The 20,368-nt window shown below is 45.9% G+C and overlaps 1 protein-coding gene across 2 annotated transcripts in view; it reads right to left on the bottom strand.

Annotated features, from left to right (window-relative positions):
* Positions 1-20,368, bottom strand: part of MLH1 (mutL homolog 1) — a 949,066-nt gene that overhangs the window by 486,241 nt on the left and 442,457 nt on the right. For both annotated transcript variants that reach the window (XM_069613203.1, XM_069613202.1), the window contains exon 9: positions 19,590-19,702. In XM_069613203.1, the coding sequence (XP_069469304.1) occupies positions 19,590-19,702 (113 nt within the window). The remainder of the gene's footprint in view (positions 1-19,589; positions 19,703-20,368) is intronic.

The following is a 20,368-nucleotide window of genomic DNA, read 5'->3' as shown; positions in this document are numbered from 1 at the left end:
CAAAGCCAACAAGACACTGCTTCCAGTCCCAGCAAGATCCAGAGACGTGCCACGAGTCCCTACGAGGTAAAGGGAGACAAGGGTCTGCCGGCGTGGACACGAGGGAGGTGAGAGGGTCTCGGTGTAGTCCTTGGTGTAATCCCTATGACGTGAACATTGAGAGAAGGGTTACAGAGCCCAAGCGTCAATAGGACTATTTGTGCATCAGAAGAAATCTTACTTGTGTCAGTGGTGGAATCATAACCAATGACCACCAGAGAAGGGTCACAGACCCCAAGAGTCCAGAGGAATATTTGTGCATCAGAAGAAATCTTCCTTGTGTCAGTGTAAGGACCAGAACCACTGATGATCAGAGAAACCCAGGTCGAGGACCCAAGTCCAAATAGAGACACGAGTCATCCTCCTTGTGGCAGTATTTGGCAGGTTAGTGAACCAAGTATGCCGACTCAAAGAAGAAGAACCTGGGTCTGCGACCCAGGCACAGTTGGAACTTTTATGGTATTGAACAGAGGAGACACTGTAGTATCCAGGGGAAGGGAATCATTGCCCATGGGTCTAGTTTGATTGGCACGTTGTAAAGAGAAGCATCAGGAGGAGGGAGTCATCCTCTTGACATCATGGGTTAAAGGAACCTTTCAGTCAGGCGAGGGGGGCATTCCCCCGATACATCAACGACCCAAGAGGAGAAGGGTTGTCCGGCTTGTTTGCATTTGTCTGTTTGAGGATACTTGCAACCAGGGGAAGGGAGTAATTCCCCCTGGTGAACATTGTTTGAACTATTAAGCTCCTCAAGTGAACTGTGATCACAAACCCAGGAGCCATTCTCCTGAGCAACAAACCACTTTAGCCTTATCTACTTTAGTTATAAGTGTGAGAGACAGTACTAGGAATTTTGACACAGCATGGTGGACATTTAAGTTGAACCGACATTCTAATCGATCCTTTTTAGTCTTTAGTTGAGGCGGGAAACCCTTCATAGAAATAGGGACAGTTAGGTATTCATCTTTCTTTTCATGAAGAATAAACGTCTTTGCCAACCATCATGTATCCTTTGTGTCAGTCTCCTCCTTCTGCACCTCTACACCTGCCTCTCCCTTATTTTATGTGCCCATAATTAAAGCGAAAAGCAGCAGAGACAGGGGGTAACCTTGTTTGGTCCCCCTATGTATTGGGAATGCCTCAGTGAGTCTACCATTTACCTTTACCTTGGCTGCTGGTGTTCTATATTTGGCCTGCACCAGCCTCAAAAATTGGGCTGATACACACAATTTGCATTGCCTTAAACATGAATAACGAGTTTAAGTGGTCAAAAGCTTTTTCGGCGTCTAATGCCAGTAGTAAAGTTGGAGCCTTGGTGCCTACCCTAGATGCTTTATCTATTATATGTAGGGTTCTGTTTATGTTATCAAATGCAGTCCTCCCATGAATGAACCCAGATTGATCTTGTGATATCAGTGCCTTGCAGCCAGTATTCCAGTATATATTTTTGCATCTATATTGATAAGAGCAATCAGTCTATAGGATAAGCGTAAGTGTGGGTCTTTCCCTGGTTTTGGGATTAGGGTTATGTGGGCCATCTCCATAGAGGTTATTTTATCCTCTGTTCTGAATTTGTTGAACAGCCTAAGTAAGGGCTTAACTGGTGGCTAAAGGTTTTATAAAACAATGCCTTCATATCATTAGTTCCTGGACTTTCATTGGCTTTTAATCTGCTTTTTCCCCGAAATACTTCTTCCTTTGTTATCGAGACTTCTAGTAGCTCGGCCTAGTCTTTCGACAATTTCAGCCTCCGCCATCCCAAAAGGTAGGCTGTTTGCTCCTGTGGCTAGCATGGCTCTTCTCTGTATAGTGTGGCAAAGAATTCCATTACCACTTCCCTTGAGATGACATGCTTCTTGTGGCCTTTTTATAAAGGACTTTTCTTCTTTAGCTTTGAGCTGTCGAGCTATCACTGTGCCCGTTTGATCGCCATGTTGCCTGCTTGCTTCAGAGCAGAGAGCTCTCCATTGATTTATTAGCCGTTTCAGATGACCCCTAACATGCGCCAGCTTCTTAGCTTTTTTCCTCAACCTTGTCTGTTTGTGCATCGTTTCCAAGTCTAACTCTTACTCCTTCCTCTGCCTAGCCTCCCTAAACTCCTTTGATATTCCTGTCAGAAAGTGTCAAAGATGAATCTTAAACCCACCCCAACAAACCCCCTCATTCTTTCCCTGTCCCTTCTTTGGCCCCAGATAATCGTTTATCCCTCTAGTAGATTCCCAACACCTTTATCTCTTAGGAGATAATCTTCCATTCTCCATCCCCGCTTCACCGTCTCACGTTGCCCTCTTCCCATTCTATTGTAGCCAGGGTGTAGTCGGATATCAGGATTGTGCCTATACAAGCTGTTTATAACGCCCTTGCCACTCGATGCGATGTTAGGATCAAATGTATCCTTGAGTTGGATCTGTGTACGTTTGAATAAAAGGTGTCATCTATCTCCTGGGGGTGCCGAAGTCTCCAAGTGTCTGATAATCCTACCTCCTTTGGTCCCCTTTTAAAACCCCAGACAACGCTCCTGTGCTATGCCTCGCCCCCCCACCCAATTTGCGAGTCCGCCACCAGACTAAAGTCTCCAGCCACCACTCGCTCTCCTTCACCAAACCTCCCCATCTCTTGGAGAAACCTCATTCAACGCTTTCCCGGCCCTGATTGGGTGCATTCACTGACACTATGATGTATAGTTGACCTTCAACTCTCCCCTTCAAAATCACCCAACGCCCGCCCAGATCCCTTTTGACTACACTCTTCCATTTTTAGCGATTCATGTACAAGGATCGCAACTACAGCCAGTTTACTAACCGCGTGTGACTGGTACTGGACTGGACATTCCCTAACCTCCTTGCATCTTCCTTTCTGAGGTGTGTTTCTTGGAGACTTAATATCTGCGCCCCCAGTTTAAGGAGTGCTCACACAATGCTTGCACTCTTATTTGGGGTATTGAAGCCCGTAACATTCCAAGACCCTAACTTCAGCATTACCCTTAATGACTATGAATCATTTCCATCTATCTCTCCTATGTGTCCATTCCATCGCCATATCCCCCTCCCCCGGTGGTTTAAGACCCTGCTCCTATTTACTTTACCTATTGCTAATAGACCTGTTCCCCTATGTTTAAATCCTGATGTCTCTGGAGTCCTGATCCAGGTTCTTGCCAAGCCCCTCCACCCCCCCTCTCTCTTAAACTCAGTATGGCTCACGCTCACTCCCTTCACTGCTCCTTTACCTCCCTACCCCTCATTTTTTTTAAACCAGATTATTTATTGAATTATTTAATTTATCAAATAAGAAAGAACAAAATAGGCAATGGGCCTCATTACGAGTTTTGAGGTAGGCTACCTCCAAACTCTGGTCCGGGTCCCGCAAAAGGGGATTTACCGGGCAATTCCGACCTTGGAGGGCCCGGTAAATCCCTTTCGCGGGACCCGGTACATCCCCATTCCCATTTGAGCCCCCATAAGGCTCAATGGGAATGGGGAAGATGCTAACAAAAGGCCGTTAATGACGGGCCCGTTGTTAGCATCCCGGTCTGCTAGCGGGTCCGACTAAGGACGCCTGGACTGACGAGACGTCCTCAGCGGGACCAGCTGCAGACCTCGTAATGTGGCGGCCCGGAATGAACGGTGCTGGTCCCTTACCGGCACCATTCATTCCACGGCCCCCACACTCCTAATGAGCCCCAACGTGCCAAATCAAACAACAAATCACAATACAGAAGAGGTATGGCAGAGAAGTAGCGACATCCATATTATCATTACTGGTGCATGCACAATTAATGAGTTAAAAGGGGAAATAAATCCGAACACACAAGGAAAAGCATTGAAATAATTTGTAGCTGTACAAAGCATGTGTGTCGGGGTGTGGGGGCACACAGCCTCAGGATAGCACTCATTCTTTCCACCGATAATGTCTCTTAGTATAATAACAAAAATAATTTCCATTGGTCGGGGATTCGTGGGATATAATCATTTGAAATCACAAAGGTTACAAAAGGACCCGATATGCAGGCATACTTGGATAACGAGTCAGAAAGGGTGGCAGTAATCTTTTCCATGGAACAAATATACCAATATTTGCCCACCACGTTTTAAGTGAGAGAGCCTCCGTCTTTCTCTAATATTGGGCGATAGTTAACTTAGCTGCTGTAAGCATGTGGGTAGATAATACTGAATGGGGGGCCCCAATAGTAAAGACCTTTTTATCGTCTTTATCCGTCAACAAAACCACTAGGGGATCCAAGGGAAGCTGAATAGCCACAATTTGATGTATTACAGTAATAACTGCTGCCCAGTATGGCTTAATAACAGGTCAATACCACCAGATATGAGCCATGGATCTGACCTCCACACACACCCTCAAACAGTGAGGGGAGACAAGCGGATACATATTATGGCAATGGTCCAGCGTGAAATACCAATGGTAAAGAATCTTTTAAGCATTTTCTAATATAGGGGTACATGCGGATGCCCTAGAGGCCCTCCTCCAAATGGTTTTCCGTGATGTGTGAGGAATTGTGCGACCCAAATCATTCTCCTAGCTTATCATTACGTCTGTCTCCTCTCCTGTATCTGTGATCAGCAGCTTATATATACTGGAGACCTTATGGCAAGAGATATTAAGAGACATACATTTCTCAAAACGCTTTTGGTCCCTACCCAGTACTTGGATGAGAGCCAGGGCAAGGAAGCCAAGGTAATGATACGATATGGCATACATAACGTGCCTATACACAAGTGTTTCAGAGTGCAGAGACACGCCTGCTCAAACTCCATCCAAGACTGTCAGCTGAGCATCCGAGAAATCAAGTATAACCTTCCACTGACACAGACTTCTGCCTCCCCCACACTCCTTATAACTCACCATTTTTATATCATTCCATGCCTCTGTGGTCCTTGCCTTCATCTACCGGGGCAGACGCCCAGTCTTTCACAAGCCTTTTCCGCTTTTCACAGGCCACCAGTCATTGGCCAGCCTTCTTCTGGGTGATGACGAGGTCCCTCGCTCTGATTTTCCCAGTACTTCTTCCTGGCTTCTCATCCCTAAAACTATTACTCCCTCCTTCAGAGTGGAGATTATTCTCTCTTCACTCCCCATTCGGATTTGTAGCCTGGTAGGATATAACCATAGATATTTCACTTTTCGCTTGATAAGCTCCTCAGTGATTCCCTTTAATGTCCTTTGTTTGGCTTAAGTTAACTATGACAGATCGTCTAATAGCAAGACTTTGCTGCCCCGAGATGCATCTTTCCTTTCCTTCTGACCGCCACCATAATCTTCACTTTATTCTTATAGCAATGCATCTTCACCAAAATGTCCCCTAGCTCTTTAATGTCTTTCCTATTGGCTGTTATGGCCGCTACCAAGTCCTCCTTAATGTTTGCTCCTTCCGCTTTAATTGTCTCTGTAATATCAACTTTGAACTTGCTCAATGCTGCTTCAAATTCCTCTCTGATGGTTGGCATTTTTGCCCTGGGCCTTTCTGGCTGAGTCAGGAATCTCAGTAGGCCGGCTTCCCACTTTTGTCCTTCTCTCCCCACTCAGCTCTTGCCTGCTTGTTGTTTCTTCTTTGGTCTCATTTACATCTTCCGCTTCTGTGTCTGTGGGTCTTACAGATACCCATGGGATGTGCTCTCCTCACAGACTCACTGGGCCATTTCTAGGCCTCCAAGCCGTGGTACGCCAACCACCTTTGGTGAGACTGCACCTGGCTCCAGCTGGTGTCCCTGCAAGGGCGCCTCTACCGATAAAGATCGGAAGAAGGGGCTACTGTTGCTTCATAACTGAGCAGCCTCCTTTTCCTTAATTTCTCACTGCCATGCCCCCTCTTGCCAAGTCCTTTGCTCTTAGGCTACTGGGGTCTGATGCCGGCATCACATCCTCCACCTCTACTTTGTGAGTCCTGGACCACCAAGCTCCTCTAAAACGAGAGCACCAATGGCTCCTTACCTGGGCTGCGGCGCAGAGCTAGGAGCTCCTTTCCCTCCTCGGCTCCTCTTGGTTGCAGAGCTCCCTGGGGTTGGCCTCCACACTTGCCATCCACGGCCAGGCCGTTAGTAGCGCCAACATCCCTGGCTCCTTTCTGCCCCAGGTCGCCTATGTTCAAGACCGAGGAGGAGTGGGGAGGAGTGGTGTGCTCCTCCCCACTCCTCCTCGTTGCTCTGCCTGCCTGCTCTGCTCGTTCAGTCAATTGCTGTAGGCCAGTCTGGTCACTGCCAATGCAGGCCACCGCCTACCTGTGCCAGTCCTATCCCACCTTTCTGGTACTGCACACAGGCCCTCCCTGCCCCCTACCCCCCGGTCTTCCTGCCACTGCTCTACGGTCTTGTTCTCTGCTGCTCCGCATGCCCCGATGCCTTTGATAAAACGGGAGCTTGGGTCTCCCTCGCTTCGGACCTCGCTGTCTTCTCTCACTGCGGGTCACGACCCTTCGACTCCCCCAGACACGCCGCGCGTCAGATGCCTTGCCGGGCCTCAGTCGAAGGGATTCTATGATTTAATTTGTTTTCCAGGACGGGAACCCTCACCTTGATGCCCGTCTAATCCGTCATCTTTTACACGACCCCCGAGTTGTTCATTTTTTAAAATTTGTATGTAAAAGTGTATGTTTGAGTGTGTATATTAGGTAATATACCTTATGTAATGTGTGTGAATGAGTGCATGATGTTTAGGTGGCAGGGCATGCTTGTGTGAGTGAATGAGTGCATGTGTGAATGAGCAAGTGGGTTTGTGAATGTTTTTGCTTGTGTTAAATACCTGGATTACTTACCAGTAATCTTTATTGCTCCTAGCCCCACTCTTCCTCATCCCAGTACTTGCCCATGAAGCACCTTGCCTCATACATAAGTACTGGGACGACGAGGAAGAGGGACATAGAGGTAATACTGGGACGAGGAGTTGATTTGGCGGATTAGAGGAGGAGAGTGGGAGGGAGACAGGATGTGTGGAAAAGGTTGGGCAGGGGAGGGGTGTGTGCTAATACATAAAGGTCATCAATGATAAAGCAGGCATTATATGTATTAGTGGCTAGATTTGCATTTTGGTACAGCCCGATAGTCATTTCTTACTGTGACATGACATTTTTACTGGGCATCTATAATAAATTAAGCATAAGTATTATTGCCCGTCTAGCCTGGCATTTAGGCACATCCAGTATAGTCTTTTCTTACTGTGTCATGGCATATTTTCTGGGCGGTTTCTCACAATCTATTCTCCCACCTACTCCCCCGGGATCTTCCATTCAAGTGGCCTGGGAAGGGCCATCGCTTTTGAATACCAACCACGGGGATTGGGAGGAGAATACCCAAGGGTGAAACATGGTATCCCCCCTTTCCCAATTATACACCAACCCACTCTCCCCATTCCCAATAAGTACTGGGACGATGAAGAGGCGAACGGGAGCAATGAGGATTACCCACAGAAACACCTTAGGAATACAAAGTGAGGCCTACCATGTAATGCCAGTAGACTGTCTCACTGAAAGAGTCAAGCATGGTCAGGCAATCAACCCAAACCATTTACACCTGACAATTACTTCAGGTACAAAAGGTGTGATTCTGAAGTACGAGTGAGCTAGAGTTGTTGACGGGACCAGGAGAGCCAAGGAGCAGGGCACAGCAGTGGGATAAGCCTGGAGAGCCCGGAGAAGAGCCGGAGTGAGGCAGACTGCAACCTGCTGGCCGAGTCCAGAGAAATGCTCATTCCCTCGGGACATGTACCGGTCCCAAATGGTTTTGAGGGGCAGGTGGTGAGACCCTGACCTCAACCCAGTGTCTCCTGAGGAGATTGCTCACCAGCGCTGCGCTACCCGGTGAGTTTCGTGAAAGTGAAGATAGAAACTCAGGAGCGTGCGGGTGGATGGAAAGGGAGGGGAAACAGACAAGATTTAGAAGTGGCACAAAGGTAAAGAAACCATAAAGAAATCGAGAAAGTAAAGATAGCCAAAAGCAAGAGAATTAAAAGCATAAACAAAGATGCGCTAGTGGCACGGAAGTAAAGAGATAAGAGGAAAGTTAACTTTTTTTATTTATTTTTTTAAAAACTTTATTTATTGTTGCACACAGTTGCAGCACATACATATATGTATGATCACATTTCCATCAGTACATTGTACACAATTACCCTGAGTCTGAGTTTTCAAGCTCAGCTTTGTCTGCCAGATATTGTTTGTACCTGGCCCATATATTTCTAGGTTTGGAAGAGGGGAACACCGAGTCTATGTATAACTCTTCTGTGTCATTTGTCCATAGCATATCTCTGTCCCAGTCCGCTTTGGTTGGCGGAGTTACATTTTTCCACCTCATTAATATTGCTCTTTTGGCTATTAAGAGGCTCAGGTTTAAGAGTTTTCGCCATGTTCATTTTTCCCACCGCGCCCAACAGGCACAATTGTGGTGTCCACTCCACTTGCTGATCTGCCATGTCATCCAGAGCTGTACAAATCTCTGCCCAGTAGTCTCTCAGCTTTAGCAAAAACAAAGAGGTGATGGCTGGAAGGTTTAGAATTAATCTTAACCACTGGCAATGCTCTGGGCAACCTTCCAGACCACCGTTCTTCGCCTGCCAAGCCATTACAGAAGGGAAAGACCATATGCAAATCAGGCTTGGCCCCACCCCAAAAGGGGCAGTCCAGCCCGAACTGCTAGGCCACATCCCTTCTGCACGAGACCACAAGCATCCCCAAACATGTTTCGCCCTAGCAGTTCGGGCTGGACTGCCCCTTTTGGGGTGGGGCCAAGCCTGATTTGTCATCATATTTTTATAGATCAGGTCCTGGAGGGCCGCGGGTTTAAATTTCCATGGAGGCCTGTTTACCGTAGTATCAGGAATTTGCAATGTTAGCTGTATTGGCGAATGATCTGAGTATGTTCTGGGGTAAATGTGGGTACCAGTAACCCAGGACAATACTTCGTTATCTACCATCCATAGATCTATTCTCGAATGCATGTCGTGCACTGGGGAGTAGTATGAATATTCCCTTTTTAAGGGGTTTATTAATCGCCATGCATCTTTTAGATTTAGGTCGGACATATGGATGAGTATTTTCTGTGCTGCCTTGGTCAATGTTCTTGGTTGTGTTGATGTGTGATCTAAGTGAACATCAAGGATGGTGTTAAAATCCCCACCACATATCAGATATGCTGTGGGGTAGCTCGCCAATTTCTCAAATAATGTGGAGTAGAAGTCTGAGTCGTCTATGTTTGGACCGTATATATTAAGTAGGACTATCTCCCCGTCATAGAGGGTGCTATGGAGCAATACATATCTACCCTTGTGGTCACATTCAGATTTGATACAGGTAAATGGCAGAGTTTTATGTATTAGTGTCCCTGCCCCTCTCGCCCATTTAGAATATGTTGTGTAATATTGATGTGTCCCCCAATTTCGGCACCAGGTGTCCCACTTGCTGGGGCCCTACGTGTGTTTCTTGGAGTAATATTATTTTGGGGCTCTGCCTGTTAATATATGCTAGTATCTTTCTTTTCTTGATCTGGGATCCTAAGCCACGTACATTCCAGCTCAGAATTTGTATGTTGTCCGTGCCTGGTTTAGCCATTGTCTATGAAGTAATTGTAATAGTATGCATGACGGTTTATTTCAATTGTATACTACAGTAGTGCTAGGTACCTGTATGCTTTTTGTTTTAATACCTTTCGTCCCATAACTAAACCCCAACAAACCCAACCTGAGCCCTCACCCCTCCCTCATAGTTCCTCGAACTTCAACTATGCCCGTTAAATCCCCCTCCGCCCCCATCAACTTCTTGTGCACCTGCTACCGGGGGACTGTAGCGACTTCCAGTGCCCATGCCATCATTGGTCCTTTGCAGTGTGACCGGTTCTACGTTGTTGCTCTCACTCTGTCACATGTGGGGTTGAGCTCAGCCGCGTGTTTTGCAGAGTAAGTCATGTTCATCCCCTATATGGGCCACCCGACGGGGGCCTTCGCTTTCGCAAGTCCATTCTTTATCGTTTACGTGCTTGTTATTGTATGATTTCAGGGTTTCAAGAGTCTATCGGTTCTGGGCTGCCCGGGCGGATCCGGGATATGTGTTTCGACGAAGTTCGCCACCTCCTCTGGGAACGTAAAAAAGTAAGTTTTATTCTGATGTTGTATTTTTAGTCTCGCCGGGTATAGCATGGCGTATTGCACTGGTCGTTCCCGCAGCAGTTTCTTGACCCCCGCAAAGAGTCTCCTTTCTTGTTGTACCGCCAGTGTGAAGTCTGGAAAGATACGTATGGTGTTGGCTTCCCATCTCAATTCTTGTTTTTCGCTAGCAGTTTTCAATATCCGGTCTCTGTCTCTATAGTTTATCATGCGTGCTATGATAGGTCTAGGGTATGCACCAGGTTTTGGCTTTGGGGCGAGTGACATATGTGCCCGCTCCACGATGAACATTGCCGACCATCCACGATCTCCCAGGAGATTTCGCAGAAGGTCTTCTACAGCCTTTTCCATTAACCCTTTCAATGCTTCCTCCGGTACTCTGACTATGCGGATGTTATTCCGCCGGGATCTAGCCTCCAAATCTTCGCGTTTGGTCTTCACCGTCCCCAGTTCTATTGACATTGTGGAAACTATGTTCTTCAAGGCCTCTAGAGCATCTTCTGTGCCCGATATTCTCGTCTCCGCCTCTATCATGCGCAATGTGGTCTTATCCAATTGTGTTTTGATGGAAGCCACATTTGCTGTTATCCCATCCAGTTTTTCGTTGAGGGCACAGAAGCCTTGTTGCATGGCCAGAAAGACCGCCTGAGGGTCCATCATTGGTGCTGAGGCAGCCGGTTGCTCCTGCCTGGATAGGTGTAGCCTGTAACAGTCCCAGCAGTTTTCTTTTACGTGTTTCCTGTACCTGGTGAGCGCAGAGTGGCAGTTGAAGCTGGTCTTATGGAGGTATTTGGTTCGTTATCTGGGCTAGTTCTGCGCACCTACAAGTGTCTGTTCTATTCGTGTTTTCAGTTCCTTTGTTGGTGGCCCCGTCTTGCTGTCTGCCTCATGCCTTTGTGTGGATCTTCTATAATTACTTTAATTACTTAGGGGTGGTTTGTTGTTGCCGAGTTGTGCACTTATGCTAGTATTTTGGTAATTGCGTATGTTCTCTGTGCCTTGGATTTATGTTTCTCGTGCGCCTTTTCCCCATAAAACAAGTTTCTTGCCTGCCGAGATTCAATGGGTTCTGTGACCGTAACTTGTGGAGAGCATCCCAGCGCCTCCCAGATCCTTGAATCTTAGTGGGTCGTTGAACCTATGTTCCACTTGCCGCCTGGATGCTAGGTGCACTCTGTGAGGTCCTCAATTGCCTATGTGTGGGTCCTTCTTCCCCACAGGTGTCTCTCAGTGGCCACTCTTTTGTCCCTTATCGCCTACTTCTGGTGGAACCAGGGGTACACTGGCACCCCTACTTCTGGGGATTGCGTGATGAAGGGAATTTAATTGGTGTCTGCGTAATTCCCCCCAGCCAGGCCAGCATGCAGTGTTATGTTGCGGCGTTGGTTCATTGTAATGTGTTTCGCCGGTGGTGGTCTGTCGTATGGTGGTAGTGCAGGGCGAGGCCCCAACCCTATGCCAGAGGGGGTTGTTAGCCAGGCCCAGAGCGGAGGGTTGCTTAGATGGTCATTGGAGGGTGGTGGGGGGTGACTATCCTTCCGCGCCCCCCCAGCTCACTAGTGTTCTCAGCTGCAGTGGGCACACAGGCCGATCCCCCGTGGGGCGGCCTGGGTTTCCCGCCTCACCCTCCTGGCCCCTCCAAGTGTCTATAGCGGCTTGCTGAGCGTCCAAGGGACCGAACGCTGCCCCGGGGCGCAGCGGCCCGTGTATCCCCTCTCCTACCTTCTCAACTCCGGATCTCGTTGCTTCCGAGTCTTGCTCCCCTCTGGCAACCACTGGAGTGTATCTGGGCGGTATGCGGGCACTCTACAGAACCCGGAGTGGCCGCGACTCACTCCAGGTGCTGCCGGGCCGTGCAGCCCTCCGTCGTCTCTCGCGTTGGTTGGCACTGGGCTCCTCCACTCAATCTGTGGTGTAGCTCCGGCCTGTCCCTCTCACCTCACGTGAGAGCTCAAATCCGCTGCAGCTCTGCTATCCCGCCACTATCTGCCTCCAAACTCTGCATGCACAGTCTGGGTTTATTTCAGCACGTTTCTTGTAGTTTTCAGTGCGAACCGGATCGAAAAAGATTATTATAGTGACATTTTGGCCCTGGACGTCGCCGGAGCTCACACGAGAGCAGCCATTCCTCCTTCAGAGGAAAGTGAACTTTAAAGAAGCGAGAGAAAGCCAAGAGAGGGTGCAAGCGACCCGAAACAGGAAAGAGGGTACGAGTGACCCGACAGACTGGAAAAGTGAAAGTAAAAGCGAGAGAAAGCAAAGAGTACCAGATAGCAGGAAAGAGGGTGCAAACGACCCAAAGGCTGAAAAAGGAAAGTGCAAAAGGCACGACAAAGAGAAAGGAAGGTGCATGGGTGCCCGACCAAAGTACAAAGAGAGGGGTCAGGAGTCAGAGCGGTCGCACAGGGGAGGAGCCAAAGTCCAGCATTTTCAAAAGTTTCTGGTACTACCCCATGGAAAGAACTGAGTTAAAACGGCGGATCTTGACATGGTGAACTTTTGTGTGAAACCAGAGGGGCCTAGGCTTGGGGAAGGGAAGGAACCCCGAGAGGCCCACCAGGGACATTGTTGAACATTGTGAAGAGAGGCCTACGTTTTGGGGAAGGGAACCCTGAGAGGCCTAACAGGAACTGTGTCTTTTTGTTTTGAACTAGAAGGATTGAAGCTTGGGGAAAGGTACCCCAAGAGACCCAGAGACATTGTGAACTCTGTTGACTTACGGCAAGAGCCCTACGTGGAAGGTTCCAAGGGTAACCCTTTTGAGTTTAACTATTTTTAACTAGCAGAACTACACCTATTGGTAAGACTATATAAAACCAGCTGTGATTTACATTTCCTTTTTAATCACCATTTTTTCTTTAAGAAGATGCCTGAACACATTCTGTCTAAGAGTGAGGGCAAGAATAGGTTCAGACACAGACTGACTTTGGTTTTTGGATTCACGGACATCGATGGACCTTAGCAGCATCAGTTGAGGAAACCACCCCTTCAGTTAGGCCCAGTTACGCATTCCACCAACCCAACAAAGTGTATAAATAAAGGTTTTCAAACTGTTACTTTTGAGTCTGTGTCTCTCTTGATACCATGCCTGTCTCACAGTATATATAGCAAAGTAAGCATCATAATTGTTATTACATGCTAGACTCGCATTTTGGTGCAGCTAGTCTAGCAATTTCTTACTGTGGCTTGACATTGTACTAGGCATCTCTGATAAAGCAATCACGATGAGTGCAATTACCTAGCTAGACTGCATTTGAAATCAACCAGTCTAGCCGTTCCTTACTGTGGCACGGTATATTTGTCTGGGCATCCATGATGAAGTGATAAGTGGTACTACATGGTTAGATTGGCATTTTGGTGCAACCGATCTAAGTATGTTTTACTGTGGCAAGCCATTTTTTATTATACATCATCAAAGCTACAGCAAACATGAGAAGTGTTATTAGGTGTCTAGCCTACATTGTATACGTTTTCTGATTGTGGCATTACATTTTTAATAGCAAAGCAGTAAGATTGTGCGGCCGCTGCTTCGTGTGATCTACAGGTTGCAGGTTCAGTTCAAATCCCAGCATGGTCAACTCAGCCTTTCATTCTTCCGAGGTTGAAAATGGAGTACCAACTTCGGTTGGAATGATAAATACGTGCTATGTATAGTGCTTTGCCGAAAGCTCTATATAAATAACAAATCGTTACCATGAATCAAAGCATTAATGCTCCTGTGCATTGTTGGTGACTTGCATCTATTGGATTTTTGTATACTGCAACATCACAGCAACTGGCAATGTAGGTGTGACCGATCCAATTCTCAGGTACCAGTTGTCCAGGGGTGAATATCGGTTTATAAACCATCAATCAGCCCCACACCTCTCATACACCAGAATGGATCAGAAAAGATTGGATTAAACTAGCATACAATTAAAATGATAAACCTTCTCCAATGTTGGTAACGTGGACGGTACGGCAGGCTTATCTCTTCTAAAGGTTGTGGATCATTGGTTAGTTGCAACACCTCAAAGATACAATTAGTACCCAATGATGAAAGGAGCGTCAAGTCAAGGTTATGTAACAATATCTACTTTATTATTATTACAACAGACAGTCTAACGACACTACAAAATACAACCCAACCTGTAAAGGAATTCAGAGGACAGTTTCAAAGCAAAGAAGGAAAAGGGATGCACTCTGGATACTGACAGGAGGGTAGTCGGTATAGTTCATAACCACAACAGTTTGTTACAGTTTTTTGGCTTTAGCACAAAGGTGGAAAAGGGTCTTAAAATGTCTCTAGGGACCTTCTTAGAAGGACCATGAGGACGGAACGACAATGTACCTTTTGCTGTTGGTGTTGGTGTTATGGGTGCTCGACAGGGTCGAGTCGGCTTCAGGGCACTTTGCAGGCTTCTGTGACAGAGTTTGAGATGGGAGTCAGCTGTGGGTTTCAGGTGGCAAGACAGCTCGGCGAGCGAAGTTAGATGAACGGCTGCAGGCTGGCCTACACAGAGGTTGTCTGAGTGCTGATCAGGGATTCTGAAGCACTGGCCGAGACATCTCGGATGTGTTTAATTGACTGCGGCTTGACAAAGGTCAGCGTTGCAGTCAGTTGCGATCGAGGAACACAACTGGCTCAAAAAAGTCCTTTAAGATGGACGGCAGTAGATGCCAGTCGAAGGCACTTCTCCCAGCTTCTTCAATGGGCTTGTGTCATCCTTTAAGGCTGATGGTCGACAGCTGTGGAGTGTGTTGCTGGCACCTGGCTTGTCCTTGGTTGCAGGTTCAGAGACCTTCTGGCACTCCCAATCCAGGCAGCCTGCTGCTGAGCCTAGCAGGGCATGCTGTGTGCTAGCTGGGAACCGGTTCTGGAGCAGCTTGAGAGTCTTGGAGTTCTGTTTCGCCCTCTGCTCCCTGGGAGAAGTTTAGGTGAGGGATCTTGCTTCCCTCTTTGTATATCCTGGCCTTCCTTCATTGGCAGAAGATACAAGGCAGACTGTACCTTCAGCCAGCGTCCCAGATTGAGTTCTTCTTTCTTTCTTCTGGTGAAGTCTTCAGATGATCTGCCAAAAGAGGGGCTTGGCCCTCTTTTAAAGCCAGGTTTTGGTGTAGGCTAAGCCTATCTTCGTGAACCAATCCTGGGGTCCCTGCCAACAATGTTCTGCATGCGTGAGGTCATAACCAGAGTGCATTGCAACAGGAAAGGTAAAAGGGTGAAAACAGGAACAAGGTGTGCCCCAGAACTAATATGGTAGAGCCCTTCCCTCAACAGAAAGAGCTCTAGGCTCATTCTCAAGTGCCAAGTCCCAACCATCTTCCTGTCTATTGTGTTCAAAGAGTATCTCTGGTTAACGGTCCTCCCTGTGCAGTTCCTGTTAAACGGCAGGTCTTCCTTGAAGCTACAGAGAGACCAGCCTCTCTGGCAAAACACATTCTCTTACTTCATGAATGGGGTCCCCCTAGCCGGGTGGCCTATTGGAACAACGGACCCAGACATGACAGTTCACTGCAATCGATCGTGAGAGCTGGGAGCTGGCTTCAGGTTGACAGAGTTACAAATGAAAGGTTGTTGGGTTTCCGGTCTCCTTTGTTACCCTCTGCAGCCAGGCCCCATGTGGGCCTGTTTGAAGTACCCCCTGTTGGTATCATCGCTGCCACCAGCTGTAGGGCCTACCAAACGAGCAGGGTGGTGCCATGGAGCCGTTGTCAGTTAATCAGGCCAACCATGGCAGGGGGAAGTTTGGTCTCCCCCTTCCTGAGATGACATTGTGCCCTCCTTAGCTGTCACATTCCAACTAAATATGACGGGTGGACTATGCCTGTAGTGGTGTCCAGCCCGGGGTACACAGGTCTATGCTTTTGTTGCAGTGTGAGCATAGGAACATGTGTGTGGATTAGCCCCACACATTTTCCTGATGTCGGTCTACTAGGATTCCATTTAATTTAAAATGTTTAAAAAGACCAGGCAAGCCCACGCCCACCTGTGGATGGTCGAATTCCTCACAGTAGGGGCTCCACTTATCATATAATGACATTACCATGGCATGCAGCTAAAAGTGGCATAATATGGAAGTAACTGGCCATACAATGCTTAAGGGGCATATCTACGGCAGTGCATCAGCTAATGTTGATCCTATTGGGTGTAACCCCATCATATCATGACCTCATCCATGGTATATGAAAGCAGCACTCTTGTTAAAATGTGACTGGTATCCAAAATATTCTTGTCTGCTTAAGTACCTATTTGGTATTTTATAATGTTTACATTTATGCACTTTTTTACACCCCTGTAAGCCCCTTCTGGTGATGTCACCAAGGTTAAAGAAGAACTGAAGCCATCCACTTCCACTTCCTGTGATGTCATCAGGTGTGTGATGTCACTTCCGCTACATCAGGGATTTTGGTGAATTGATGTCCCCGACTTCCAAGACACAAACGTTGCCCTTGACCTATCCTCCCAGGCCAAGATGTCACTTCTTTCATCCATCATCTCTAGCATGTACCAAATTATGCGAAGAAATTAGACAAACGTATTAATCGGAATACATAGTCAACGATTGACTATATCTGGATTTTCCATAATTACTTGTATAAGATCAAACTTCTTGAAGTGCTACGCCAAAGCTCAAGTGACCACAACTTACTGAGGCTAACATGGACTGGGAAGAAGGGAAAAAACCGAGGTGACAAAACAGAACCTCTAGAATAGCATCACAGAAGGAACAGACTGAGGTTAAGCAAAACCGACATCTTAGCAATAACAAACAACTATTGGCATCAAATGAGTAGAGGAACAACTGATACCTTGTACGATTTTCTCTTAAAGGCCTACAAAGTTACTGAAACAGGGATGAAGCTCCCCCTGCTAGAACCAAAACATCAATATAGAAACATAGTGGTTAAGAGAAGAAATCAGCTCAGACGAGAAATAAAAAATAAAAAACTAACCATAGATAGAAACAAATTAGAGCAAACACGCCTAATTAAAATAAGGAAGCAACACTATAAAAACTGTCTGACTGGCTTCTGACAACAACGAGATCAAGAACAAGGCGAAACTATGTTGAGAGCAGTGGACAATCAATAGTTTAACTCTAAACCAACAGAGCTGCCTAAACAGTGGAGAGTCTGAAGCAAAATGGATCAATCACTATTCAGAAGTTGTTGCCAGCTCGGAGAAGTTAAAAAAACGGACCCAAATAACATAAAACAGCGATGGACCTTGAACGTGGAAGACTGACAAATCGAAAGAATGATTAAAAAAAAATCTCAAAGATTTTTCCGCTGCGGGGCCCGATGGGCTAACAAATCTGGTACTAAAAAAAGATCGTAAAACATGGACATCGTTGATCACAATTATTCTCAAGAATATTTAGGAATGCAAATCAATACCAGCATCGTGGACATCAAGTATTGTCCCGATGTTCAAAAAAGGCCAACGAGAAGATCCATCAAACTATCGTCCGATAGCGTTACTTGATGTAATTGGAAAATTGTTTGCCTCATTGTTGCAGACTAGCCTTACAAAGTGGGCAGACAAGGCAATGATGATCGACCCACGGCAGACCGGCTTTACGAAAGGCACAGGGACAGACCCGAATTTGTTCATCCGATCAATATTGAAGCTGAATATCATACCATCTAAAGGCTAATTATATCTAGCCTTTATAGACATAAGATAAGCGTTCTACGGGGTGAACCAACAAAAACTATGGCTGGAACTACAGAACTGGAACTGCCCAGGAGAGATCCTGCAACCCATTAAAGCCCTTCATTAGAATACAACAACGCGAGTAAGAATAAATCATGAAGGGGCTCTATCCGAGGCAATTAGTACTAAAAAGGTGTCAAGCAAGGCTGCCCACTTCCAGCGGCTCTCTTTAAGTTATCTATTACAGACCTCCCAGATGGGTTGAGACAAACAAAGCACTTTCCACCGCAAATTAACAAGGAAATATCAGTAATATCCTACACCGACAATCTGGTGTTATTAGACCAGACCCAAATTGGGTTACAATATCTTCTTGAAAAACTTCAGGAAAATATGCAGACTAATGTCCTCTTCATAAACACCAATAAATCTAAAATCATGACAATAGGAGACAAACAAGGCAAATGGGAAGGAGTTTAGATAGCGAATTGGACAAGACAAACTAGAAAAGGTGAAAGTGATCAACTATCTGGGAATAAAATGTAACACATCAATTGATGAACAGAACTGGGAAAACGACCTTCGCTCAAAAGTAAAAATGTTGAAGTTGCAAGGTGCGATACTGAAAGGAAGAGTTGGAAAGTTTTCATTGATGCCATTGCAGTCCTTTTACATCCAAAATATTAACACCTATCTTCACATATGGAGGGGAAGCTTGGCTCAATTTGTCATGGAGAACATGTACAACGTTAGAAAGTAAGTTATGCAAACCAATTCTAAAACTTGCAAGGTGCCTCCCAATGGCCGCCACAAGACCAGAATTAGGCTTGCAGTCTCTGTACTCAGTAATAAGATGGAAAACACTTGCTCTATTAAGGAAAATCACAGTGACCGAGCCGGTGATGGGCTACAAAATATAAACAACTGGAAAAGGAAATACCTGGAAGGAAAAACAGAGACAACAACTAGAACAGCTAGACTCATCAATAGAAGAACTAATTATTAATCCTGAGAGAGCAAAGGAAAAGCTGAAAAGGGAAGATTGGATTAACACCCAAGAAACTAAATTATCCTACAAATCGCAACAAAACGTGGCAAAAGAATATCTAACAAGAGGTACCATACCACAATATCCAAAGAAATTTCTCAGCAAACATCATCACGAGAAACTGTTACAGATAAGGCTAAATGTGTATCCCATAAACGAGTATCGACGTTCCAGAGGAAATCGGGGCGTGAATAATGGTCAATGCAGATTCTGTAATACACATCGAAACCTCGAAACTGCAATGCACTTGTTAATAGAATGCTCAGCAGTAACAGCAGATAGAGCACGATTTTTAAATAGGTATTTTGGGCAATTTAAGTCCAGGACGAATGATGATTGGAGGAGAGAATTTTTACAAGGAAGAAATGTAGGATTTGTATGTGCAGGAATAAACCTACTAGATAAACTGATGAAAGATCAAGAAACAACAACGTACAAGATCAATCATCAGGAACGATAGATCAAATAACTGTTGATAGACCTAATCAAAAGTGACCACAACCCAGGCAAAGAGAGACCCTATCGCCTTTCTCAGCCAAAGAAGTATCAAAGAGACAATAGACGATTGGCTGATTAAAATTGGACTAAGAACGCCAATGTGTAAAATGTTTTTCATTTAAACTAAAATCACAATAAAAAAATGATTATTATTATTCGGAATACAGATTTGGCTATGGAGCCTGAAAGGCTTTAATGGGACGCTAAAGTAATTGTTTAACAGCAAAGTATTGACACTTTCTAAGTCAGATTACTATTTACCATTTATGAAGAGTAGAAATATGCACCGCTTCACTGAGTAGTTTGCATTGGAGATGTAGCCCTTCATCTTAAAGGAGAGTTTTGCATCCTCACAGCCCACTTCAATCAATTCCCTGTTGAAAGACACATAGTTAAAAACATATTTTTCGCAGGATATAAAACACAACTTCTTGAGTCCAAACAGTTATTCTGCATACAAATAATATTCTGTCGACCATAAAACATTCTGCATATACACTCAAATGACAATTTATGTATGTCACAAAGAAATAACTATAGAGAGTTGAGGGCAAGTGGCTATGTATGGAACCTGACAGTCATTTTTCCTCAGTTCCAACTGGCATGTGAAAATACGGAAACACACTGTCCACTCTTCGTCGAACATGCAGGACTGTGTTGTACCTTAAATGCTGGGAAGAGTATCCAAGTAACAGCAGCAACATACGCCTGGTTAATGGAAGCAACCGTCCAGATGAAGATGGGGGTGTTCAGTGAGCTTATGAATTCATGCACTCTGTAATGGAGGTCAGACTGCGGCTCTGCAGTGTCCTCCATTAGCAAGACAGGGCTACGGATGAGCAGCATACTACCTTAGTGGCAATATTTTACTGGGTTTTTAGTAGCAAAGTTGTCCTTTAATGGGTGGATTAGGCATGAAAGGGAGCAAAGACATGGGGACTCCTGGCATTTGTGGATAAGAGAGACACATTCATGCTATGTAAGTACTGGTTTGCAGAGGTCAGGCAGAGGGATATTTGGAGCGAGCTCCAATTAAAGCG

This window comes from Ambystoma mexicanum, chromosome 5p (genome assembly GCF_040938575.1).
Source record: "Ambystoma mexicanum isolate Mex_15411 chromosome 5p, UKY_AmexF1_1, whole genome shotgun sequence".
In the NCBI taxonomy this organism is placed as follows: Eukaryota; Metazoa; Chordata; class Amphibia; order Caudata; family Ambystomatidae; genus Ambystoma; species Ambystoma mexicanum.
This window is presented reverse-complemented; position numbering and strand designations above follow the sequence as displayed.